Raw genomic sequence first — 23,828 nt, 5'->3', positions numbered from 1 at the left:
TCTCCATGCAGCTGGAACGACAGAGACCAACACAGTTTTGCACCAATGGCGTTGCAGGAGCTGCCATTTAGTGTTGAACTCAACATAGGAATGCCTTGGGGACTCCAGCTCCAGAATTTTCCTTGGGGTTTACACCCAAAGCCTTTTCCATGAGTGGGTACAGCCACAAGGCAGGAAATTTTTTTCCCAGAGGAGCTGCAAAAGACAGCTGAGGAACCTCATAGGTCCAAAGCGACTGGTTATAAGGTGCCAGTAACCCGTCTTTGCCCCTTCTCCTATCAGTAAAAATGGTTCCATCAGGCTTAGTGATGAAACCACGTGAAGGCCAGGAGCTGGATTTGGTTGTCAGAGGCTATTTAAGAAGCTTGTCATTGGGAGCATTTGATAGATAGTGGGAGCTTATTCCCTTTTCTCCCCTGGCTATGACAACCTTCAGGCGCTTGCTTCTCCGAACTTACCCTTCTCACTTTGAGTGCATGCTCTCTGACATAAGACATTTTGCACTTGTTGCCTTTGAGTAAGGAAGTTGTACGTTCAAGTCCCTGTCCAGATATTGAGCATATTGTTCATCTTTACATGGCAGTGGGAGTGCTGCAGTCTCTGAGGTGTCACAGCTAGGATCATTAGTTTGGACAAACTTGGGATGTTGTCTCTGGAACACTGGAGGCTAAGGGGAGACTTGATTGAAATCTATAGAACTATGAGAGATGTAGATCGAGTAGGCAGCTTGGATCTTTAATTCCAGGAGAGAAATTTCAAATACTAGAGTCTGTGCATTTATGGTGAGGGGCAGAAAGCTTAAAGGAAATGTGCAAGGCAAGGTTGTTTACAGAGGAAGCATTGGGTGCCTAGAACCCGCTGTCAGGGGTGGTGGTGGAAGTAGATATGATATAGGGGTTTAAGAGGCTTTTAGATGGAATGTGGAGGTAATGGAGGGATATGGATCTTGTGCTGGTAGATGACACTTAGTTTACTTTGACATCGTGTTCAGCACATGCACTGTAGGCTGAAGGACCTGTTCCTGTGCTGTGCTGTACCGTATTGTTCAACGATGAGCGAAACCAAGGCCCCATCTGCACATTCTGATGGTGTATTCTGTTGGCTCCTCTGCTGAAGAAGAGCAGGAGACTTGTCGCTAGTGACCTACACTATGGTTATCCCTCAGCAAACAAATTTCCTCCTCAAGATCACATTGCTTTAGTGGAAGCTTGCTGTGCCCAAATTATCTACTGTGTGCACGCAACCCTAATCACCTTTCAAAATAATTTGATAAAAAAACACTTTGGCACTATATAAGTACAAGTCTGCTTTTCTCTCTAATATTCTTGGAAATTAGTTATCTTATTGGCTTTCCCCCCACACGAGTGGCATGGGTACTCCAAACTCCTTTACAATTATTTTCTCTTAGATTAAAAGTGAGCATCTCTGAGCGGAATGTGGACTACAAGTCAGTTCAGTGATCAGGTGGTTTCGGATTAACAGTCCAACCGAGAAAATGCTTGTCATGGGAGTCTTGAGTCACTGTGTCATATGCTCATTTCTCAAAAATAGAAATGGAAAATAGTTTAGTTCTCTAAAATCTCATGTTGTGTATTGACCAGACCAGTTGAGTGTTTCAGGCAACACTTAAACACGTACTTAAGTCATGTTTCTGTTCCAGTATCCAAAGGCTGGAGAATTGACTATCAACATAAATTCAAATCCTACTACAGCAGCAAATTACAACTAAATCAGTTAAATATATAAGCTTCCCTATAGTGTTTATTAAACCAATAGATTATCATTAACCGTGTTTTGTTTAATAATATCTTTGAGGGATGGTAATCCACTTTCATTTCCTGGTCTAATGTCATAGAGTTGTACTGCATACACTTTGGCCCATCCTGACAAACTTTTTTACCTATCTACACTAATTCCATTAATTCAAAACAGGTACATAAACTGCTATGCCTTGTTTATTCAAATCTCTAAGTGTTTCTTAAACATAAATAAGTCTGATTCCACCACATCCTCTCGCAATGAGTTCCTGATACCAACCACTTTCTGTCAAAGGTTCCCCTCAAATCCCTTTTAAAAACCCCTTCCTCTCACCGTAAACCTCTGCCTTCTTCTTTTTAACACCTCTATCATGGGAAAGGGTTGCGACTGAGCACCTCATCTATTCCTGTTATAATTTTATATAACCCTATCAGATCAGCCCTCGGCTTTCTTCATAAGATTTTGGTTGGACCGCATTTGGAGTATTCTGAGCAGTGTTGGGTTTCGTTTCTAAGGCATTTGAGAGAGTCCAGAGGAGGTTTCTGAGAATAGTCCTGGCAGTGAAAGGGTCAATGTATGAGGAGCATTTGATGGCTATGTGTCTGTACTTGCAAGGGATTAGAAGGATAAGTGGGAGACCTCATTGAAACTTACCAAATATTGAAAGGCCAAGATAGAGTGGATGTGGAGAGAAAGTTTCCAATTGTGAGAGAGTCTAGGACATTCCCTCAGAATTGAAGGACGACCCTTTAGAACAGAGATGGAGGAATTTTCTCAGCCAGAGGGTGGTGAATCTGTAGAATTCATTGCCATAGGCTGTGTGGAGGCCAACTCAGTGGGTATATTTAGAGATCAATAGGTTCTTAATTAGTAAAGGAGTCAAAGATTATGGGAAGAAAGTAGAAGAATGCGGTTGAGAGGGAATTAGTAACTTGTCCCTGATCGAATGGCCTAATTCTGCTCATAAGTCTTTTGGCTTTATGATACCTTGTTCCAACATACCCAATCTTTCCCTAAGGTCTACCAATCCAGGTGAATCTCCTTTGCACTGTCTCCAGCATACAGTTGAAGACAGAAGTTTACATACACCTTAGCCAAATACAGTTAAACTCAGTTTTTCACAATTCCTGACATTTAATCCTAGAAAACATTCCCTGTCTTAGGTCAGTTAGGATCACTACTTTATTTTAAGAATGTGAAATGTCAGAATAATAGTAGAGAGAACAATTTATTTCAGCTTTTATTTCTTACATCATATTCCCAGTGGGTTAGAAGTTTACATATACTTTGTTAGTATTTGGTAGCATTGCCTTTAAATTGTTTAACTTGGGTCAAATGTTTTAGGTAGCCTTCCACAAGCTTTACACAGTAAGTTGCTGGAATTTTGTTCCATTCCTCCAGACAGAACTGGTGTAACTGAGTCAGGTTTGTAGGCCTCCTTGCTCGCACACGCTTTTTCAGTTCTGCCCATAAATTTTCTATCAGATTGAGTTCAGGGCTTTCTGATGGCCACTCCAATACCTTGACTTTGTTGTCCTTAAGCAATTTTGCCACAACCTTGGAGGTATGCTTGGGGTCATTGTCCATTTGGAAGACCCACTTGCGACTGAGCTTTAACTTCCTGGCTGATGTTGCTTCAGTATATCCACATAATTTTCCTTCCTCATTATGCCATCTATTTTGTGAAGTGCACCCATCCCTCCTGCAACAAAGCACCCCCACAACATGATGCTGCCAGCCCCATGCTTCACGGTTGGGATGGTGTTCTTTGTCTTGCAGGGTCACCCTTTTTGCTCCAAACGTAACGATGGTCATCATGGCCAAACAGTTCAATTTTTGTTTCATCAGACCAGAGGACATTTCTCCAAAAAGTAAGATCTTTGCCCCATGTGCACTTGCAAACTGTAGTCTGGCTTTTTTATAGTGGTTCTGGAGCAGAGGCTTCTTCCTTGCTGAGCAGCCTTTCAGGCTATGGTGATATAGGTCTCGTTTTACTGTGGCTATAGGTACCTGTTTACCTGTTTCCTCCAGCACCTTTGCTGTTGTTCTGGGATTGATTTGCATTTTTGCGCCAAAGTACGTTCATCTCTAGGAGACAGAATGTGTCTCCTTCCTGAGCGGTATGACAGCTGCGTGGTCCCATGGTGTTTATACTTGCGTACTATTGTTTGTACAGAGAAGTGTGGTACCTTCAGGCGTTTGGAAATTGCTCCCAAGGATGAACCAGACTTGTGGAGGTCCACAATTTTTTTTTCTGAGGTCTTGGCTGATTTCTTTTGATTTTGTTTGTAAACTTCTGACCCACTGGAATTGTGATATACTCAATTAAAAGTGAATTAATCTGTTTGTAAACAATTGTTGGAAAAATTACTTGTGTCATGCACAAATTGATGCCCTCAGCGTCTTGCCAAAACTATAGTTTGCTAATATGAAATCTGTGGAGTGGTTAAATAAGGAGTTTTAATGACTTCAACCTAAGTGTATGTAAACTTCTTTCAACTGCATGTGGCTTTATACCCAACAATATAGTTGATTCTTAACAAATCCCAACCCTCTAAAATCACACAGTGATCCACTAGGTTGTACAACTACAACATAGCCTCTTATGGTCATTCCCTGACTGATGGGGGCTAACTTGACAAATGCCTTTATCACTTTCCTATCTACCTTTCAGCAAACTATTCAATTAACCAACAAATTGCCATGTCTTTCAGATTTGAGAGGAAAATGAAGTGGGGCGAAGTTCATATGACAACATGAAAACTCCATGTGCTGGGGTTCAGGGTTTAACTTAGGGTTACACACAAAAATTGCTGGAGGAACTCAGCAGGTCAGAGAGCATCTATGTAAACAAATAGTCAACATTTCAGTCCGAGACCCTTCGTCGGGATTGGAAAGGAAGGGGGAGGGTGCCGGAATCAGTAGGTGGGGGAGGGGAAAGGAGGACAAACTAGAAGCTGATTGTTGAAGCCAGGTGGGTTGGGAAGGGGGATGAAGTGAGAGGCTGAGAGGTGATAAGTGGAAAAGCTAAAGGACTGGGGAAGGAATCTGATAAGAGAACAGAGTGGATCATGGGAGAAAGTTAGGGAGGGACATCAGAGGGAGGTCATAGGCAGGTAAGGAGAAGAGGTGAGAAGCCAGACTGGGGAAGTGAAGAGAGAAGGTGGAGGGGGAAAAATTACCAGAAGTTGGAAAACTTCCTGCTCCACTACTCACTATTTTTTTTAATTTTGGCACTACTTATTTAATTCAATTATTTTACGTATTTATTTATTCTAATTCTTTTTCTTTCTCTACTATTATATATTGCATTGTACTGCTGCCAAAAAGACAACAAATTTCATGACATATGCCAGTAATATTAAACCTGATGCTGAAAATTGATGTTCATGCCATCAGGTTGGAGGCTAGCAAGATGGAATACCAACAGGAGAGTACCCTCATCATGGCAGAAGAGGAACCATGGACCAATATGTTGGAATGGGAATGGGGATGGGAATTGAAATGGTTGGCCACTCGGAAATCCTGCTTTTTGTGGACGGAGCTAAGGTGCTCGACAGAGCGGTCCCCCAATCTATGTTGGTTCTCACCAATGTAAAGGAGGACATATTGGAAGCACCGGATACAGCAGATCTTCAGGTAGAGTGTTGTCTCACCTGGATGGATGAATGGAGGTGAGGGAGGAAGTGAAGCACTTCTGTCACTTGCAGGGCTATGTGCCTGGAGGGAGGTTATGAATGGGTAAGGGAATCACAGAGGAAGCAATCGTCCCATCGAAGATGGCAGACGTTGCGGAAAATGGTGTGTTAGATGCAAAGGCATCTGGGATGGTAGGTGAGAACAAGAGGAACTCTCCCTGCTAAGGTGGTGGGAAAATGAGCATAGATGTTGGGGAAATGGAGAAGATGCAGATGAGGGCAGCATCAACAGTGGAGGAAAGAAAACCCCATTCCTTGCAGGAGGAGGACATCTCTAATCTCCAGGAAAGGAAAGTCTTTTCCTAAAGTTGTTGGGTTAGTACAGTGGATTATTTATGCAGTACTCATGTTTAATTTTGTGGGAGGTACTGATCCAAAACAATGTGGTGCATAGGTTTACCAGAATTGTCCTTGGGGGCTTAACCCTTTCAATGCACTCCCTTGTTCTGGGAGTCTATTCTACAAATCCTCTGCTGTGACTTTCCCTCATCTTCAAGCTGTGTATAGTCTAAACTTCTGTCCTTAACACATCATGAACATAACTGTGGTCAAACTACACAGAATAATGTTGTACACCAACATTGCCAGCTTGGGATATAGTGATTGCGTTACTGAGCTGGTCAGCACAGGTTATTTTACAAGGATTAGTTGCATAGGTTAGGCCTAAGAACGTATCAATAAGAGGTGACAGAGATGATGAGAAAAGCTGATGGGAAAGGTGGGGAGAATGTTCTTTCTAATAAGAAAATGTGTAGTAAGAAGACACCATCTTATCAGAGCCAGGACATTATGCACTGGCTTTGGGCAGTATTTCCCTACTCTTGGAACAGTAGAAATTCAGAACAGCACCCCCCCCCCACCCCCCAAAAAAAAATGTCAGAGTGTGTTGAGAGATTTTTTTATGTCAGGTGATTGAGAGTTACAGAGGCAGGGTGGCAAAATTGAGTTGAGCCACAATTTAATTGAATGAAAGAAAAATCTCCCTCATGATTGTTTGAATAGCATTCTGTACTTGAACATTGTTTGATTGGCTGTTCTATTTACGGTATTATAAATTATTATGATTGCACGTTGCACATTTAGACAAACATAACGTAAAGGTTTTTTACTCCTTATGTATGTGAAGGATGTACAAACCCCCTTTCCAGAAAAGTTGGGATATTTTCCAAAATGCAACAAATCAAAAATCTGTGATATGTTAATTCATGTGAACCCTTATTTACCTGACAAAAGTACAAAGATTTTCAATAGTTTTGCTGACCAACTTAATTGTATTTTGTAAATATACACAAATTTAGAATTTGATGGCTGCAACACACTCAGCAAAAGTTGGGACAGATTTAAAATAAGATTGAAAAGTGTACAGAATATTCAAGTAACACCGGTTTGGAAGACTCCACATTAAGCAGGCTAATTGGTAGCAGGTGATGTATCATGACTGGGTATAAAAGTAGCGTCCGTGAAAGGCTCAATCTTTGCAAGCAAGGATGGGTCGTGGCTCACCCCTTTGTGCCAAAATTCGTGAGAGAATTGTTAGGCAGTTCAAAAGGAACATTTCCCAATGCAAGATTGCAGAGAATTTAGGTCTTTCAACATCTACAGTACATAATATGGTGAAAAGATTCAGAGAATTCAGAGACATCTCAGTGCATAAAGGGCAAGGTCAGAAACCACTGTTGAATGCGCGTGATCTTGGAGCCCTCAGGCGGCACTGCCTAAGAAACTGTCATGCTACTGTGACAATTATAGCCACCTGGGCTCGGGAGTACTTCGGAAAATCATTGTCACTTAACACAGTCTGTCGCTGCATCCAGAAATGCAACTTGAAACAGTATTACGCAAGGAAGAAGCCATACATCAACTCTATGCAGAAACGCCGGCAAGTTCACTGGGCCCGAGCTCATCTCAGATGGACCGAAAGACAGTGGAACCATGTGCTGTGGTCAGATGAGTCCACATCTCAGCTAGTTTTCGGAAAAAATGGGCGTCGAGTTCTCCGTGCCAAAGATGAAAACCACCATCCTGATTGTTATCAGCGAAAGGTGCAAAAGCCAGCATCTGTGATGGTATGGGGGTGCATCAGTGCCCACGGCATGGGTGAGTTGCATGTATGCGAAGGTACCATTGACTCTGAGGCGTATATTAGGATTTTAGAGAGACATATGTTGCCATCAAGGCGACGTCTCTTTGCAGGACGTCCATGCTTATTTCAGCAGGACAATGCCAGACCACATTCTGCACGGGCTACAACAGCGTGGCTTTGTAGACACAGAGTGCGTGTGCTTGACTGGCCTGCTGCCAGTCCAGATCTATCTTCTATTGAAAATGTATGGTGCATCATGAAGAGGAGAATCAGACAACGGAGACCACGGGCTGTTGAGCAGCTGAAGTCTTATATCAAGCAAGAATGGTCAAAATTTCCAATTGCAAATCTACTACAATTAGTATCCTCAGTTCCAAAACAATTAAAAAGTGTTATTAAAAGGAAAGGTGATGTAACACAATGGTAAACATGCCTCTGTCCCAACTTTTGTTGAGTGTGTTGCAGCCATCAAATTCTAAATTTGTGTATATTTACAAAATACAATTAAGTTGGTCAGTAAAACTACTGAAAATATTTTCTTTGTACTTTTGTCTGTTAAATAAAGGTTCACGTGAATTAACATATCACAGATTTTTGTTTTTATTGCATTTTGGAAAATATCCCAACTTTTCTGGAAATGGGGTTTGTAAGAAATAAAACCAATTCAATTCAAAAGAAGCGAAGAATATTTGTATAAACTTGTGAGGTGTATAAATAGGGTATACTTCACACATAATGTCTTGTTGAACCCACTTTCTGGACAGTAGACTCCTCGGATTTATACCAGATACCAGGAGAAAGCCAAGCAAGGTCTTTTATCTGATTAATTTGCAGTAATTTTTAAATTCTATAAAACTTTCCCTACAGCTGTTATGCTTTATCCTGCATTGTTATTGTTTGACCTTGTTCCACCTCAATGTACTGTGTAATGATTTGATCTGAATGAACAATATGCAAGACAAGCTTTTCACTGTACCTTGGTACGTGTGACAATAATAAACCAATTGTAATTCCAACATTTAACAGGGTGTAAATTAATTTGAATGTTTATGAATGTCAAAAAAATAAGTTAATGAAGAAAAACAAAAAAATTGCTAGGTTAACAGCTGGTCTGACTGCGTCTCTGGAGAGAATTTTTCAGGCTGAAGGCCTTTCATCAGAAATCTGAAGTGCCATCCACAGTGTTTTCTGTTTTTATTTCAGATTCCAGCATCTGCAGGGTATTTTTGTTTTTCAATTCAGTATCACTAACAGCTTTGACAGCTGGTGATTGTTGTGCGGTGGGGGTGGTGGGAGGAGTGTGCCTCAGCAGCCACCAATGCCACTGAGAGAGTAGCTGGCCACTCACCGTGAAGGAGGCTAAGCTGTTCTGCTTTGTCCTACCCTGTGCCTTGTCAATGAGCTGTAAGTGGGGCTCCCAGTAGACTGCTCTACCTAGGACCCTGTTGAAGGAAGGGGCATGGCCCAGGGCAAACAGCCAGTGATCCAAAGAGCAGAATATCTGCCCCATTCTTTAACAAAATATACAAGCTGCAAAAAGTTACATTTATAAGCCCAGACTATTTAATTACATGGTCTTAATGGTGAGTCTTCCTCTCTCTACAGTTATGTTTCTGTTGCCGAACAAAGAGGTTCTCCATCTTCACCTGGTCGTACACCTGCCAGTTCTGTAAAAGGTTTGCCTCACGCATCCTCATAAATTGCTCTTATCACTCTCCTTGTTGTATATCTGTATTGTTTATGACCTTCGTTCAGATTGCAATTGAGAAAATGTTTATCAAAGACAGGAAATACTTGGCATCTGCTTGTCATAATTTCTCAAAAGAAGAAAACAGATTAACAAGAAATTATTGTTGCTGTGTGCTTAGTTAATAAGCCTTTCATCTATTTCACCAAAGCTTGGTTAGTTGAATGTTATTGCTTTTTTTTCTTGCTGTTTAAATGAGATTCGTTGACCTCTCTGAAGACACCCCTCCAAAGTCGAGACATTCACATTTCGCCTCCCTTTTCCAATTCCATTATCAGTCAGTCCCTAGGAGGTCTGCTGAAGCAACCCAGTGACAAATTCAACAGAAGATCATGCCTTCAACTTGGTTCCTTCTCTGTTAACAGTGTCATAAAGTCATACAACAATGAAGCAGGCCCTTTGGCTCAGCTGGTCCATGACAACCAAGATACAAGACCCAAATTCACCCCATTTGTCCACATTTGGCCTATATCCTTCTTAAGCTTTCCAATCCATGTACCTGTCCAACTCGCTATGGTACCTGCCTCATCCACTCTCTCTGACAGCTCATTTCTATATATAAACCATCCTCTGTGTAAAAAGTAAAATCACCATCTGGTTTCTATTAAATCTTCCCCTTGTCATCTTAAACCTATGCCCTCTAGTTCTTGATTCCCAACTCATTAAAAGACTATTTGCATTTTCACTATCTATCAGTGTTGAGGATCAAGAAGCTATGGTCCGGGGAGGTGAAGGAACACATGCAGGACTGCATTGAAGCAGTGGACTGGACAATATTCAAATTTAAAATCTGAAAGAATATGCCACAGTTGTCATCAACTTCATCGAGACCTGTGCAGATGAGTGTGTACCTTTGAGAAAATACTGGACCTACCCAAACGAAAAGCTGTGGATGAACCAGGAGATTCATAGTCTGTGGCATTCAAGACCAGTGATCCAGAACTATAAAAGAAGTCTAGGATGACCGACAAGGCTATTTTAAAAGTGAAAGAATAATTCCAGTGAGGTCAGAGACTGATTTGGGTGCACGTCAGCCCTAGCAGGGTTTGCAGGCCATCACTTCCTACAGAGCAAAACCTAACATCATGAATGGCTGTGATGCTCCTCTCCAAGATGAGCTTCACACCTTTCATGCAGACTTTGAAAGGAAGAATAAAACTACACCTGAGTGATTCCCTGCAGCCTTTGGTGATCTCTGTCTCGGAGGCTGACTTAACATTTTCCAAGTGGGTAAATTCTTGCACACATCAGACCCTGTTGGTGTACCTGGTAGGGTACTGAAAACCTGTGCCATCCAACTGGGAGGTGGGTCAATCTCTCACTGTTGCATTCAGAGGTTTCCACCTGTTTCAAAAGGCCAACGATCATGCCAGTGCTGAAGAAGATCAGGGTGAGCTACCTCAATGACTCGCAGCCACAGTAATGAAGTGCTTTGAGAGTTGGCTAGAATTAACTCCTGCATAAGTAAGGACCTAGACCTGTTACAATTTGCCTATCGCCACACTAGGTCTATAGTGAATGCAATCTTACTGGCTTTCCACTCGGCCTTTGGTCACCAGACATTAGTAACACTTACATCAGGCTGCTGCTTATTGATTACAGCTCAGTGTTCAATGCCATCAGGGTGTGGATCAACACATGGAATTGTGATATAGTAGACATTATTGTGCCTTGTTTGCTGGAAGGGCAGGACTGGCAGCTCAATATTATGTGGTGCCATTGTTTTAAATGTGACAGAACGGGAGGAATTAAAGGAAGAGGGGTGGTGTTACTACTCAGGAACAAAGTCATAGCAGTGCCCAGTCAGGACAGAGCAGAGAACTCACCTAGTGTGGCATTGTGGATAGAACTGAGTAATAAAAAAGGTATGACCATGTTAATGCGGCTATATTACAGACTACCTAACAGTCCGAGGGATTTAGAGGAACACATTTGTAGAGAAATGGCAAACAGTTGGAAGAAACATAAAGTTGTTATAGTAGGTGAGTTTATTTTTCCACATATTGACTTTTACATATTGTAAAGAGGACGAGATGGGATAGAGTTTGTCAAATATGTTCAGATAAGTTTCCTTAATTAGTACATCGAAGTCTCATTGAGATGGTGTGTGATCAGCTCTTAGGGAATGCGACGGGGCAGATGACAGAAGTTTTGTGTAGGGGAATAATTTGCACCTAGTAATCAAGTTGCCATTAGTTTCAAAAGAAATATGGAAAAGATAGATCTGATCTGTGGGTTGAGATTCTAAATTGGAGAAAGGCCAATGTTGATGGTATCGGGAATGATCTGGCTAGTATGGATTGGGACAGGTTGTTTTCTGGCAAAGGTGTACTTGGCCTTCAAAAGTGAAATTTTGAGAGTACAAAGCTTATATGTGCCTGACAAAATAAAAGGTAAAGATAACAGGTTTAGGGTACTTTGGTTTTCAAGAGATATTAAGGCCTTGGTTAAAAAAAAAGGAGATGCATAGCAGGTATCGGTAAGTAGCAACAAACAAATTACTTATGGAATATTGGAAATGCAAGAGAACACCTCAGAAAGGAATTAGGAAGGATAAAAGAAGGCGTGATGTTGCCCTAGCTGACATGGTGAAAGAGATAAGGATAAGTTAAGAACAAAAGGATTGGAAGGGACAAAATTGGTCCTCTGGAATCTAAGAATGGTGATCTATGCATGGAGCTTAAAGAGATGGGGAGATCATAAATGAATCTTTTGCTCATAAATGTATTTACTCAGGAGATGGACACATTCTACAGGTGTGAAGCAAAGTGCCATTAACATCATGGACCATATACAGATAACAATAAGTATAAAAAATTAAATAAGTAATGCAAAAAGAGAGGGAGAAAAGTGAAGTAGTGTTCATGGGCTCATTGTCCATTCAAAAATCTGATGGCTTCAGGCTCCTGTACCTCCTCCTTGATGACCGTCTTTAGAAGAGGGCATGACCTGGATGATGGAGGTCCTTAATGATGGATGCCACCTTTTTGAGGCATCACCTTTTGAAGGTGTCCTTGAAGTTGGGGAGTCTAGTGCTAGGTCCATCATGAAAGCACACACTCAACGTTCCAGGAACAACTTCGTCCCTTCTACCATCAGATTTTTGAATGGACAATGAGCCCATGAACACTACTTCACTTTTTTCCCTCTCTTTTTGCATCACTTATTTAATTTTTTATACTTATTGTAATTTATAGTTTTACTAAGTGTTGCAATGTACTACTGCCTCAAAACAACAAATTTCATGACATATGCTAGTGCTATTAATCTGATTCTGATTCTATCTTGATTATCTGCATCTTTATGTGATCACCTCTCAGTGCCCTACGTTTCAAGGAAGAAATCCCAGTCTACACAACATCTCCCGATAACCAGTCTCTTGAATATTGGCAACATCCTTGTCAATCTTTTTTGCAGTTTAGTGGGATTTTTCCTTTGTAGGAGGGTGACCTAAACCAAACCCAATACTCCTGTTGCAGCATTGGCAACATCTTGTACAAGTACAGCATAACATCCCAAGTTGTGTACTCAGGTCAATAGAAGAGGAGGCTTTGTTCTATCTCTTTCCATTCCAACAATGCTAGTATTTTGACAGTTTGTTGATCAAACAAGGCCAAAACCGCATTTACTTTGTTAGTTCAATTCCCACCACTTAGATTTGGTGCGTGGCACTAGTGTGAAATGACATGCAATGCCCAATAATTTGTATACCACAAAGGCACTAATTTTAAGCACAGTGGTTTCATTTGTGTATCAAAAAAATCGATGAACTGCAACTGATTTAATCAGCTGTAGCTGATTTTTCTTTTAGGTCATACGTTGAATAGTTACTGGTTTTCTTTAAGCTTTCTCCAGTTCTAAGGCTCCCTGTCCTCTTGTGTTTCTGTGCAGATGGTTGGTAAGGGGGAGAAAAGTACAAAATGTGTTTTTGTTTTTGTCGCATTGTATGGTTATTATTCAAATATCCCTGATGTATGATGTTAAAGTCACTCTCAGTTTCAATGTGAAGTGGCTGAAGTGTACTGAATGTGATGCATCACTGGCTGAAACTCTTTCATTCATCAATGTAATGCTGTCGACTGCTCTGTCGCAACATCTTGATTCATACCAAGCTGTTTTGTTTGCTTAGTGCTCCCACCAAGCTTTTCATTGTATCTTGGTACACATGATGATAATAATCCATTTCCAGATAGAGGCTAGATAATCTTTTTAGTCCGATGGCCAGGACACTCCTTGAGGCAGCTCCATTGAACTTTTCATCAGCAAAGCTTGGCTTAACAACCCATTCAAGAGACTGCTGTGTTGTCATTCCCACATTCCCTCTGTGCCATATTAAAACATCATCTCAGATTTTTGCACTTATGAGTGAGGCTTAAACTCTCTGATCCAAAAGTGAGGGTGTAATCCATTAACCTCTGCACACACCTACATAAGCACCAGCTCAATATCAAAAGCTTGTTCTTGTTCTCAGATCATCCGGTAGCATTTTCCCTGCCTAAGCTGTGTGAACTTCTCCATCCCGGGATCATGCAAGTTCTTCGATGCTTCAGTCATTGGCTTTTGCACAGCCCCAGTTCGAGTTGCTCTGCCATTTACAGCTAATCTCCAAGTGTCAAGATTCTGTCTTCCAGAGTCCCAGCTTCAGCCTCTCAATCTCTTTATCCAAGATGATCCTTAAAAATCACTATGACTGAATAAATTTTTCTTTTTACTTTTTTTCTTTTAAAAAAAACTTCTTTGAATTTATTTCTTTCATGATCTCAGTTTCACCCAAAAAAAGAAGACACTTTTGATGCCTGAATTATGGGGAGAAGATTTGCAGGGCATTTTCCTTGGCATATAGGAGATTGAGCTGGTAACTTTATGGAGGTTTGTGAAATAATGAGGGGCATAGATAGGATGAATGCACACAGTCTTTTTTTCCATGGAAAGGGAATTAAAAACTAGAGGACACAGATTTAAGTTGGGAGGGAAAGATTCAAAAGTGACCTGAGAAGCAAATTCTTTATTACACAGAGAGATACTGTATGTGTACATGAAACAAGCTAACAGAGGAAGTGGTTGAGGCAAGTACAATAATGACATTTAAAAGGCACTTGGACAAGTACATGGATGAAGAAGTTGCACTGGCATATCTGCCAACCATGGGCAAATGGGACCAGCTTAGTTGGGCATCTTAGTTGGCATGGACCAGTCTATTACTATTGTGAATTGGGATCCACGTGACATTCCTGCTTAGCACCTTGGTCCTTGTGGTTCCTCTTTCACACCTTGGTCACTGAGGTTCCTGTTTCACACCTTGGTCACTGGGGTTCCTCTTTCACACCTTGGTCACTGCGGTTCCTGTTTCACACCTTGGTCACTGTGGTTCCTCTTTCACACCTTGGTCACTGCGGTTCCTGTTTCACACCTTGGTCACTTGGGTTCCTGATTCACACCTTGGTCACTGCGGTTCCTGTTTCACAACTTGGTCACTGCGACTCCTGTTTCACACCTTGGTCACTGCGGTTCCTGTTTCACACCTTGGTCACTGCGGTTCCTGTTTCACAACTTGGTCACTGCGACTCCTGTTTCACACCTTGGTCACTGCGGTTCCTGTTTCACACCTTGGTCACTGCGGTTCCTGTTTCACACCTTGGTCACTGCGGTTCCTGTTTCACACCTTGGTCACTGCGGTTCCTCTTTCACACCTTGGTCACTGCGACTCCTGTTTCACACCTTGGTCACTGCGGTTCCTGTTTCACACCTTGGTCCTTGTGGTTCCTCTTTCACACCTTGGTCACTGCGGTTCCTCTTTCACACCTTGGTCACTGCGACTCCTGTTTCACACCTTGGTCACTGCGGTTCCTGTTTCACACCTTGGTCACTGCGGTTTCTGTTTCACACCTTGGTCACTGCGGTTCCTGTTTCACACCTTGGTCACTGCGACTCCTGTTTCACACCTTGGTCACTGCGACTCCTGTTTCACACCTTGGTCACTGCGACTCCTGTTTCACACCTTGGTCACTGCGACTCCTGTTTCACACCTTGGTCACTGCGACTCCTGTTTCACACCTTGGTCACTGTGGTTCCTCTTTCACACCTTGGTCACTGCGACTCCTGTTTCACACCTTGGTCACTACGGTTCCTGTTTCACACCTTGGTCACTGTGGTTCCTCTTTCACACCTTGGTCACTGCGACTCCTGTTTCACACCTTGGTCACTGCGGTTCCTGTTTCACACCTTGGTCACTGTGGTTCCTCTTTCACACCTTGGTCACTGCGACTCCTGTTTCACACCTTGGTCACTACGCCTCCTGTTTCACACCTTGGTCACTGCGACTCCTGTTTCACACCTTGGTCCTTGTGGTTCCTCTTTCACACCTTGGTCACTGCGACTCCTGTTTCACACCTTGGTCACTACGCCTCCTGTTTCACACCTTGGTCACTGCGGTTGCTGTTTCTCACCTTGGTCACTGCGGTTCCTGTTTCACACCTTGGTCACTGCAACTCCTGTTTCACACCTTGGTCACTGCGGTTGTTGTTTCACACCTTGGTCACTGCAACTCCTGTTTCACACCTTGGTCACTGCGACTCCTGTTTCACACCTTGGTCACTGCGGTTGTTGTTTCACACCTTGGTCACTGCAACTCCTGTTTCACACCTTGGTCACTACGACTCCTGTTTCACACCTTGGTCACTGTGACTCCTGTTTCACACCTTGGTCACTGCGGTTCCTGTTTCACACCTTGGTCACTGCGGTTGCTGTTTCACATCTTGGTCACTGCAGTTGTTGTTTCACACCTTGGTCACTGCGACTCCTGTTTCACACCTTGGTCACTGCGGTTCCTGTTTCACACCTTGGTCACTGCGGTTCCTGTTTCACACCTTGGTCACTGCGGTTGCTGTTTCACACCTTGGTCACTGGGGTTCCTGTTTCTCACCTTGGTCACTGTGACTCCTGTTTCACACCTTGGTCACTGCGACTCCTGTTTCACACCTTGGTCACTACGCCTCCTGTTTCACACCTTGGTCACTGCGGTTGCTGTTTCTCACCTTGGTCACTGCGGTTCCTGTTTCACACCTTGGTCACTGCAACTCCTGTTTCACACCTTGGTCACTGCGGTTGTTGTTTCACACCTTGGTCACTGCAACTCCTGTTTCACACCTTGGTCACTGCGACTCCTGTTTCACACCTTGGTCACTGCGGTTGTTGTTTCACACCTTGGTCACTGCAACTCCTGTTTCACACCTTGGTCACTACGACTCCTGTTTCACACCTTGGTCACTGTGACTCCTGTTTCACACCTTGGTCACTGCGGTTCCTGTTTCACACCTTGGTCACTGCGGTTGCTGTTTCACACCTTGGTCACTGCGGTTGTTGTTTCACACCTTGGTCACTGCGACTCCTGTTTCACACCTTGGTCACTGCGGTTCCTGTTTCACACCTTGGTCACTGCGGTTCCTGTTTCACACCTTGGTCACTGCGGTTGCTGTTTCTCACCTTGGTCACTGCGACTCCTGTTTCACACCTTGGTCACTGCGGTTCCTGTTTCACACCTTGGTCACTGCGGTTCCTGTTTCAGACCTTGGTCACTGCGACTCCTGTTTCACACCTTGGTCACTGCGGTTCCTGTTTCACACCTTGGTCACTGCGGTTCCTGTTTCACACCTTGGTCACTGCGGTTCCTGTTTCACACCTTGGTCACTGCGACTCCTGTTTCACACCTTGGTCACTGCGGTTCCTGTTTCACACCTTGGTCACTGCGACTCCTGTTTCACACCTTGGTCACTGCGACTCCCGTTTCACACCTTGGTCACTGCGGTTCCCGTTTCACACCTTGGTCACTGCGGTTGTTGTTTCACACCTTGGTCACTGCGGTTCCTGTTTCACACCTTGGTCACTGTGACTCCTGTTTCACACCTTGGTCACTGCGGTTCCTGTTTCACACCTTGGTCACTGTGACTCCTGTTTCACACCTTGGTCACTGCGGTTCCTGTTTCACACCTTGGTCACTGTGACTCCTGTTTCACACCTTGGTCACTGCGGTTCCTGTTTCACACCTTGGTCACTGCGATTCCTGTTTCACACCTTGGTCACTGTGACTCCTGTTTCACACCTTGGTCACTGCGGTTCCTGTTTCACACCTTGGTCACTGTGACTCCTGTTTCACATCTTCGTCACTGCGACTCCTGTTTCACACCTTGGTCACTGCGGTTTCTGTTTCACACCTTGGTCACTGCGTTGTTGTTTCACACCTTGGTCACTGTGACTCCTGTTTCACACCTTGGTCACTGCAGTTGCTGTTTCACACCTTGGTCACTGCGGTTTCTGTTTCACACCTTGGTCACTGCGGTTTCTGTTTCACACCTTGGTCACTGCGGTTCCTGTTTCACACCTTGGTCACTGCGGTTGCTGTTTCACACCTTGGTCACTGCGGTTGCTGTTTCTCACCTTGGTCACTGCGGTTTCTGTTTCACACTTTGGTCACTGCGACTCCTGTTTCACACCTTGGTCACTGCGGTTGCTGTTTCTCACCTTGGTCACTGCGGTTGCTGTTTCACACCTTGGTCACTGCGGTTGCTGTTTCACACCTTGGTCACTGCGGTTCCTGTTTCACACCTTGGTCACTGCGGTTCCTGTTTCACACCTTGGTCACTGCGGTTGCTGTTTCTCACCTTGGTCACTGCGACTCCTGTTTCACACTTTGGTCACTGCGACTCCTGTTTCACACCTTGGTCACTGCGGTTGCTGTTTCTCACCTTGGTCACTGCGGTTGTTGTTTCACACCTTGGTCACTGCGGTTCCTGTTTCACACCTTGGTCACTGCGGTTCCTGTTTCACACCTTGGTCACTGCGGTTCCTGTTTCACACCTTGGTCACTGCGGTTCCTGTTTCACACCTTGGTCACTGCGGTTCCTGTTTCACACCTTGGTCACTGCGGTTCCTGTTTCACACCTTGGTCACTGCGGTTCCTGTTTCACACCTTGGTCACTGCGACTCCTGTTTCACACCTTGGTCACTGCGACTCCTGTTTCACACCTTGGTCACTGCGGTTCCTGTTTCACACCTTGGTCACTGCGGTTCCTGTTTCACACCTTGGTCACTGCGGTTCCTGTTTCACACCTTGGTCACTGCGGTTCCTGTTTCACACCTTGGTCACTGCGACTCCTGTTTCTCACCTTGGTCACTGCGGTTGCTGTTTCACACCTTGGTCACTGCGGTTGCTGTTTCTCACCTTGGTCACTGCGGTTGCTGTTTCTCACCTTGGTCACTGTGACTCCTGTTTCACACCTTGGTCACTGCGACTCCTGTTTCACACCTTGGTCACTGCGGTTCCTGTTTCACACCTTGGTCACTGCGGTTGCTGTTTCTCACCTTGGTCACTGCGGTTGCTGTTTCTCACCTTGGTCACTGTGACTCCTGTTTCACACCTTGGTCACTGCGGTTGCTGTTTCACACCTTGGTCACTGCGGTTGCTGTTTCTCACCTTGGTCACTGCGGTTGTTGTTTCACACCTTGGTCACTGCGGTTCCTGTTTCACACCTTGGTCACTGCGGTTCCTGTTTCACACCTTGGTCACTGCGGTTCCTGTTTCACACCTTGGTCACTGCGGTTCCTGTTTCACACCTTGGTCACTGCGGTTCCTGTTTCACACCTTGGTCACTGCGACTCCTGTTTCACACCTTGGTCACTGCGGTTCCTGTTTCACACCTTGGTCACTGCGACTCCTGTTTCACACCTTGGTCACTGCGGTTGCTGTTTCTCACCTTGGTCACTGGGGTTCCTGTTTCACACCTTGGTCACTGCGACTCCTGTTTCTCACCTTGGTCACTGCGGTTGCTGTTTCTCACCTTGGTCACTGCGACTCCTGTTTCACACCTTGGTCACTGTGACTCCTGTTTCACACCTTGGTCACTGTGACTCCTGTTTCACACCTTGGTCACTGCGGTTGCTGTTTCTCACCTTGGTCACTGCGGTTCCTGTTTCACACCTTGGTCACTGCGGATGCTGTTTCACACCTTGGTCACTGGGGTTCCTGTTTCACACCTTGGTCACTACGACTCCCGTTTCACACCTTGGTCACTGTGACTCCCGTTTCACACCTTGGTCACTGCGGTTGCTGTTTCACACCTTGGTCACTGCGGTTGCTGTTTCTCACCTTGGTCACTGGGGTTCCTGTTTCACACCTTGGTCACTGCGACTCCTGTTTCACACCTTGGTCACTGCGGTTGTTGTTTCACACCTTGGTCACTGCGATTCCTGTTTCTCACTTTGGTCACTGTGGTTCCTGTTTCACACCTTGGTCACTGCGGTTGCTGTTTCTCACCTTGGTCACTGCGACTCCTGTTTCTCACCTTGGTCACTGCGGTTGCTGTTTCTCACCTTGGTCACTGTGACTCCTGTTTCACACCTTGGTCACTGTGACTCCTGTTTCACACCTTGGTCACTGCGGTTGCTGTTTCACACCTTGGTCACTGGGGTTCCTGTTTCACACCTTGGTCACTACGGTTGTTGTTTCACACCTTGGTCACTGCGACTCCTATTTCACACCTTGGTCACTGTGACTCCCGTTTCACACCTTGGTCACTGTGACTCCCGTTTCACACCTTGGTCACTGCGGTTGTTGTTTCACACCTTGGTCACTGCGATTCCTGTTTCTCGCCTTGGTCACTGTGGTTCCTGTTTCACACCTTGGTCACTGCGGTTACTGTTTCACACCTTGGTCACTGCGGTTGCTGTTTCTCACCTTGGTCACTGCGACTCCTGTTTCTCACCTTGGTCACTGGGGTTCCTGTTTCACACCTTGGTCACTGCGGTTGCTGTTTCTCACCTTGGTCACTGCGACTCCTGTTTCACACCTTGGTCACTGCGGTTGTTGTTTCACACCTTGGTCACTGCGATTCCTGTTTCTCGCCTTGGTCACTGTGGTTCATGTTTCACACCTTGGTCACTGCGGTTGCTGTTTCTCACCTTGGTCACTGCGACTCCTGTTTCACACCTTGGTCACTGCGGTTGCTGTTTCTCACCTTGGTCACTGCGACTCCTGTTTCACACCTTGGTCACTGCGGTTGCTGTTTCTCACCTTGGTCACTGGGGTTCCTGTTTCACACCTTGGTCACTGCGACTCCTGTTTCACACCTTGGTCACTGCGGTTCCTGTTTCACACCTTGGTCACTGCGGTTGCTGTTTCTCACCTTGGTCACTGGGGTTCCTGTTTCACACCTTGGTCACTGCGACTCCTGTTTCTCACCTTGGTCACTGGAGTTCCTGTTTCACACCTTGGTCACTGCGACTCCTGTTTCACACCTTGGTCACTGCGGTTGCTGTTTCTCACCTTGGTCACTGGGGTTCCTGTTTCACACCTTGGTCACTGCGACTCCTGTTTCACACCTTGGTCACTGCAACTCCTGTTTCACACCTTGGTCACTGGGGTTCCTGTTTCACACCTTGGTCACTGCGGTTCCTGTTTCACACCTTGGTCACTGTGACTCCTGTTTCACACCTTGGTCACTGGGGTTCCTGTTTCACACCTTGGTCACTGCGACTCCTGTTTCACACCTTGGTCACTGCGACTCCTATTTCACACCTTGGTCACTGGGGTTCCTGTTTCACACCTTGGTCACTGGGGTTCCTGTTTCACACCTTGGTCACTGTGACTCCTGTTTCACACCTTGGTCACTGGGGTTCCTGTTTCACACCTTGGTCACTGCGACTCCTGTTTCACACCTTGGTCACTGGGGTTCCTGTTTCACACCTTGGTCACTGCGATTCCTGTTTCACACCTTGGTCACTGCGACTCCCGTTTCACACCTTGGTCACTGCGGTTCCTGTTTCTCACCTTGGTCACTGGGGTTCCTGTTTCACACCTTGGTCACTGCGACTCCTGTTTCACACCTTGGTCACTGCGGTTCCTGTTTCACACCTTGGTCACTGGGGTTCCTGTTTCACACCTTGGTCACTGCGACTCCTGTTTCACACCTTGGTCACTGCGGTTGCTGTTTCACACCTTGGTCACTGCGGTTCCTGTTTCACACCTTGGTCACTGCGGTTCCTGTTTCACACCTTGGTCACTGCGGTTGCTGTTTCTCACCTTGGTCACTGCGGTTCCTGTTTCTCAGCTTGGTCACTGCGGTTGCTGTTTCACACCTTGGTCACTGCGGTTGCTGTTTCTCACCTTGGTCACTGCGGTTCCTGTTTCTCACCTTGGTCACTGCGGTTCCTGTTTCACACCTTGGTCACTGCGGTTGCTGTTTCTCACCTTGGTCACTGCGACTCCTGTTTCACACCTTGGTCACTGCGGTTCCTGTTTCTCACCTTGGTCACTGCGGTTCCTGTTTCTCACCTTGGTCACTGCGGTTGCTGTTTCTCACCTTGGTCACTGCGACTCCTGTTTCTCACCTTGGTCACTGCGGTTGCTGTTTCTCACCTTGGTCACTGCGGTTCCTGTTTCTCAGCTTGGTCACTGCGGTTGCTGTTTCACACCTTGGTCACTGCGGTTGCTGTTTCTCACCTTGGTCACTGCGGTTCCTGTTTCTCACCTTGGTCACTGCGACTCCTGTTTCACACCTTGGTCACTGCGGTTGCTGTTTCTCACCTTGGTCACTGCGACTCCTGTTTCTCACCTTGGTCACTGTGACTCCTGTTTCACACCTTGGTCACTGCGGTTCCTGTTTCACACCTTGGTCACTGCGGTTGCTGTTTCTCACCTTGGTCACTGTGGTTGCTGTTTCACACCTTGGTCACTGTGACTCCTGTTTCACACCTTGGTCACTGCGGTTTCTGTTTCTCACCTTGGTCACTGCGGTTCCTGTTTCACACCTTGGTCACTGCGGTTGCTGTTTCTCACCTTGGTCACTGTGACTCCTGTTTCACACCTTGGTCACTGTGACTCCTGTTTCACACCTTGGTCACTGCGGTTTCTGTTTCTCACCTTGGTCACTGCGGTTCCTGTTTCACACCTTGGTCACTGCGGTTGCTGTTTCACACCTTGGTCACTGCGGTTTCTGTTTCTCACCTTGGTCACTGCGGTTCCTGTTTCACACCTTGGTCACTGCGGTTGCTGTTTCTCACCTTGGTCACTGTGGTTGCTGTTTCACACCTTGGTCACTGTGACTCCTGTTTCACACCTTGGTCACTGCGGTTCCTGTTTCACACCTTGGTCACTGCGGTTGTTGTTTCACACCTTGGTCACTGCGGTTGCTGTTTCACACCTTGGTCACTGCGGTTCCTGTTTCACACCTTGGTCACTGCGGTTCCTGTTTCACACCTTGGTCACTGCGGTTCCTGTTTCACACCTTGGTCACTGCGGTTCCTGTTTCACACCTTGATCACTGCGGTTCCTGTTTCACACCTTGGTCACTGCGGTTCCTGTTTCACTCCTTGGTCACTGCGGTTCCTGTTTCACACCTTGGTCACTGCGGTTCCTGTTTCACACCTTGGTCACTGCGGTTCCTGTTTCACACCTTGGTCACTGCGACTCCTGTTTCACACCTTGGTCACTGCGGTTGCTGTTTCACACCTTGGTCACTGCGGTTGCTGTTTCTCACCTTGGTCACTGTGACTCCTGTTTCACACCTTGGTCACTGTGACTCCTGTTTCACACCTTGGTCACTGCGGTTGCTGTTTCACACCTTGGTCACTGCGGTTCCTGTTTCACACCTTGGTCACTGCGACTCCTGTTTCACACCTTGGTCACTGCGGTTGCTGTTTCTCACCTTGGTCACTGTGCCTCCTTTTTCACACCTTGGTCACTGCGACTCCTGTTTCACACCTTGGTCACTGCGGTTCCTGTTTCACACCTTGGTCACTGCGTCTCCTGTTTCACACCTTGGTCACTGCGGTTCCTGTTTCACACCTTGGTCACTGCGTCTCCTGTTTCACACCTTGGTCACTGCGGTTGCTGTTTCACACCTTGGTCACTGCGGTTGCTGTTTCTCACCTTGGTCACTGCGGTTCCTGTTTCTCACCTTGGTCACTGCGGTTCCTGTTTCACACCTTGGTCACTGTGACTCCTGTTTCACACCTTGGTCACTGCGGTTGCTGTTTCTCACCTTGGTCACTGCGGTTGCTGTTTCTCTCCTTGGTCACTGCGACTCCTGTTTCACACCTTGGTCACTGCGGTTCCTGTTTCAGACCTTGGTCACTGCGTCTCCTGTTTCACAGCTTGGTCACTGCGACTCCTGTTTCACACCTTGGTCACTGTGACTCCTGTTTCACACCTTGGTCACTGCGGTTCCTGTTTCACACCTTGGTCACTGCGGTTCCTGTTTCACTCCTTGGTCACTGCGGTTGCCGTCTCGCACCTTGGTCACTGCGGTTCCTGTTTCTCACCTTGGTCACTGTGACTCCTGTTTCACACCTTGGTCACTGCGGTTCCTGTTTCACACCTTGGTCACTGCGGTTGCTGTTTCACACCTTGGTCACTGGGGTTCCTGTTTCACACCTTGGTCACTCCGGTTTCTGTTTCACACCTTGGTCACTGTGGTTCCTGTTTCACACCTTGGTCACTGCGGTTTCTGTTTCACACCTTGGTCACTGCGGTTGTTGTTTCACACCTTGG

General features: G+C 45.6%; 1 protein-coding gene across 8 annotated transcripts in view; it reads left to right on the top strand.

The window, feature by feature from the left end:
• LOC132397745 (protein spire homolog 1-like) overlaps positions 1 to 23,828 on the top strand; it is a 223,557-nt gene that overhangs the window by 191,882 nt on the left and 7,847 nt on the right. For all 8 annotated transcript variants that reach the window (XM_059976518.1, XM_059976536.1, XM_059976529.1 and 5 more), the window contains one exon: positions 9,145 to 9,215. In XM_059976518.1, the coding sequence (XP_059832501.1) occupies positions 9,145 to 9,215 (71 nt within the window). The remainder of the gene's footprint in view (positions 1 to 9,144; positions 9,216 to 23,828) is intronic.

The sequence above is a fragment of the Hypanus sabinus genome, chromosome 1 (assembly GCF_030144855.1).
Source record: "Hypanus sabinus isolate sHypSab1 chromosome 1, sHypSab1.hap1, whole genome shotgun sequence".
Taxonomy (NCBI): domain Eukaryota; kingdom Metazoa; phylum Chordata; class Chondrichthyes; order Myliobatiformes; family Dasyatidae; genus Hypanus; species Hypanus sabinus.
This window is presented reverse-complemented; position numbering and strand designations above follow the sequence as displayed.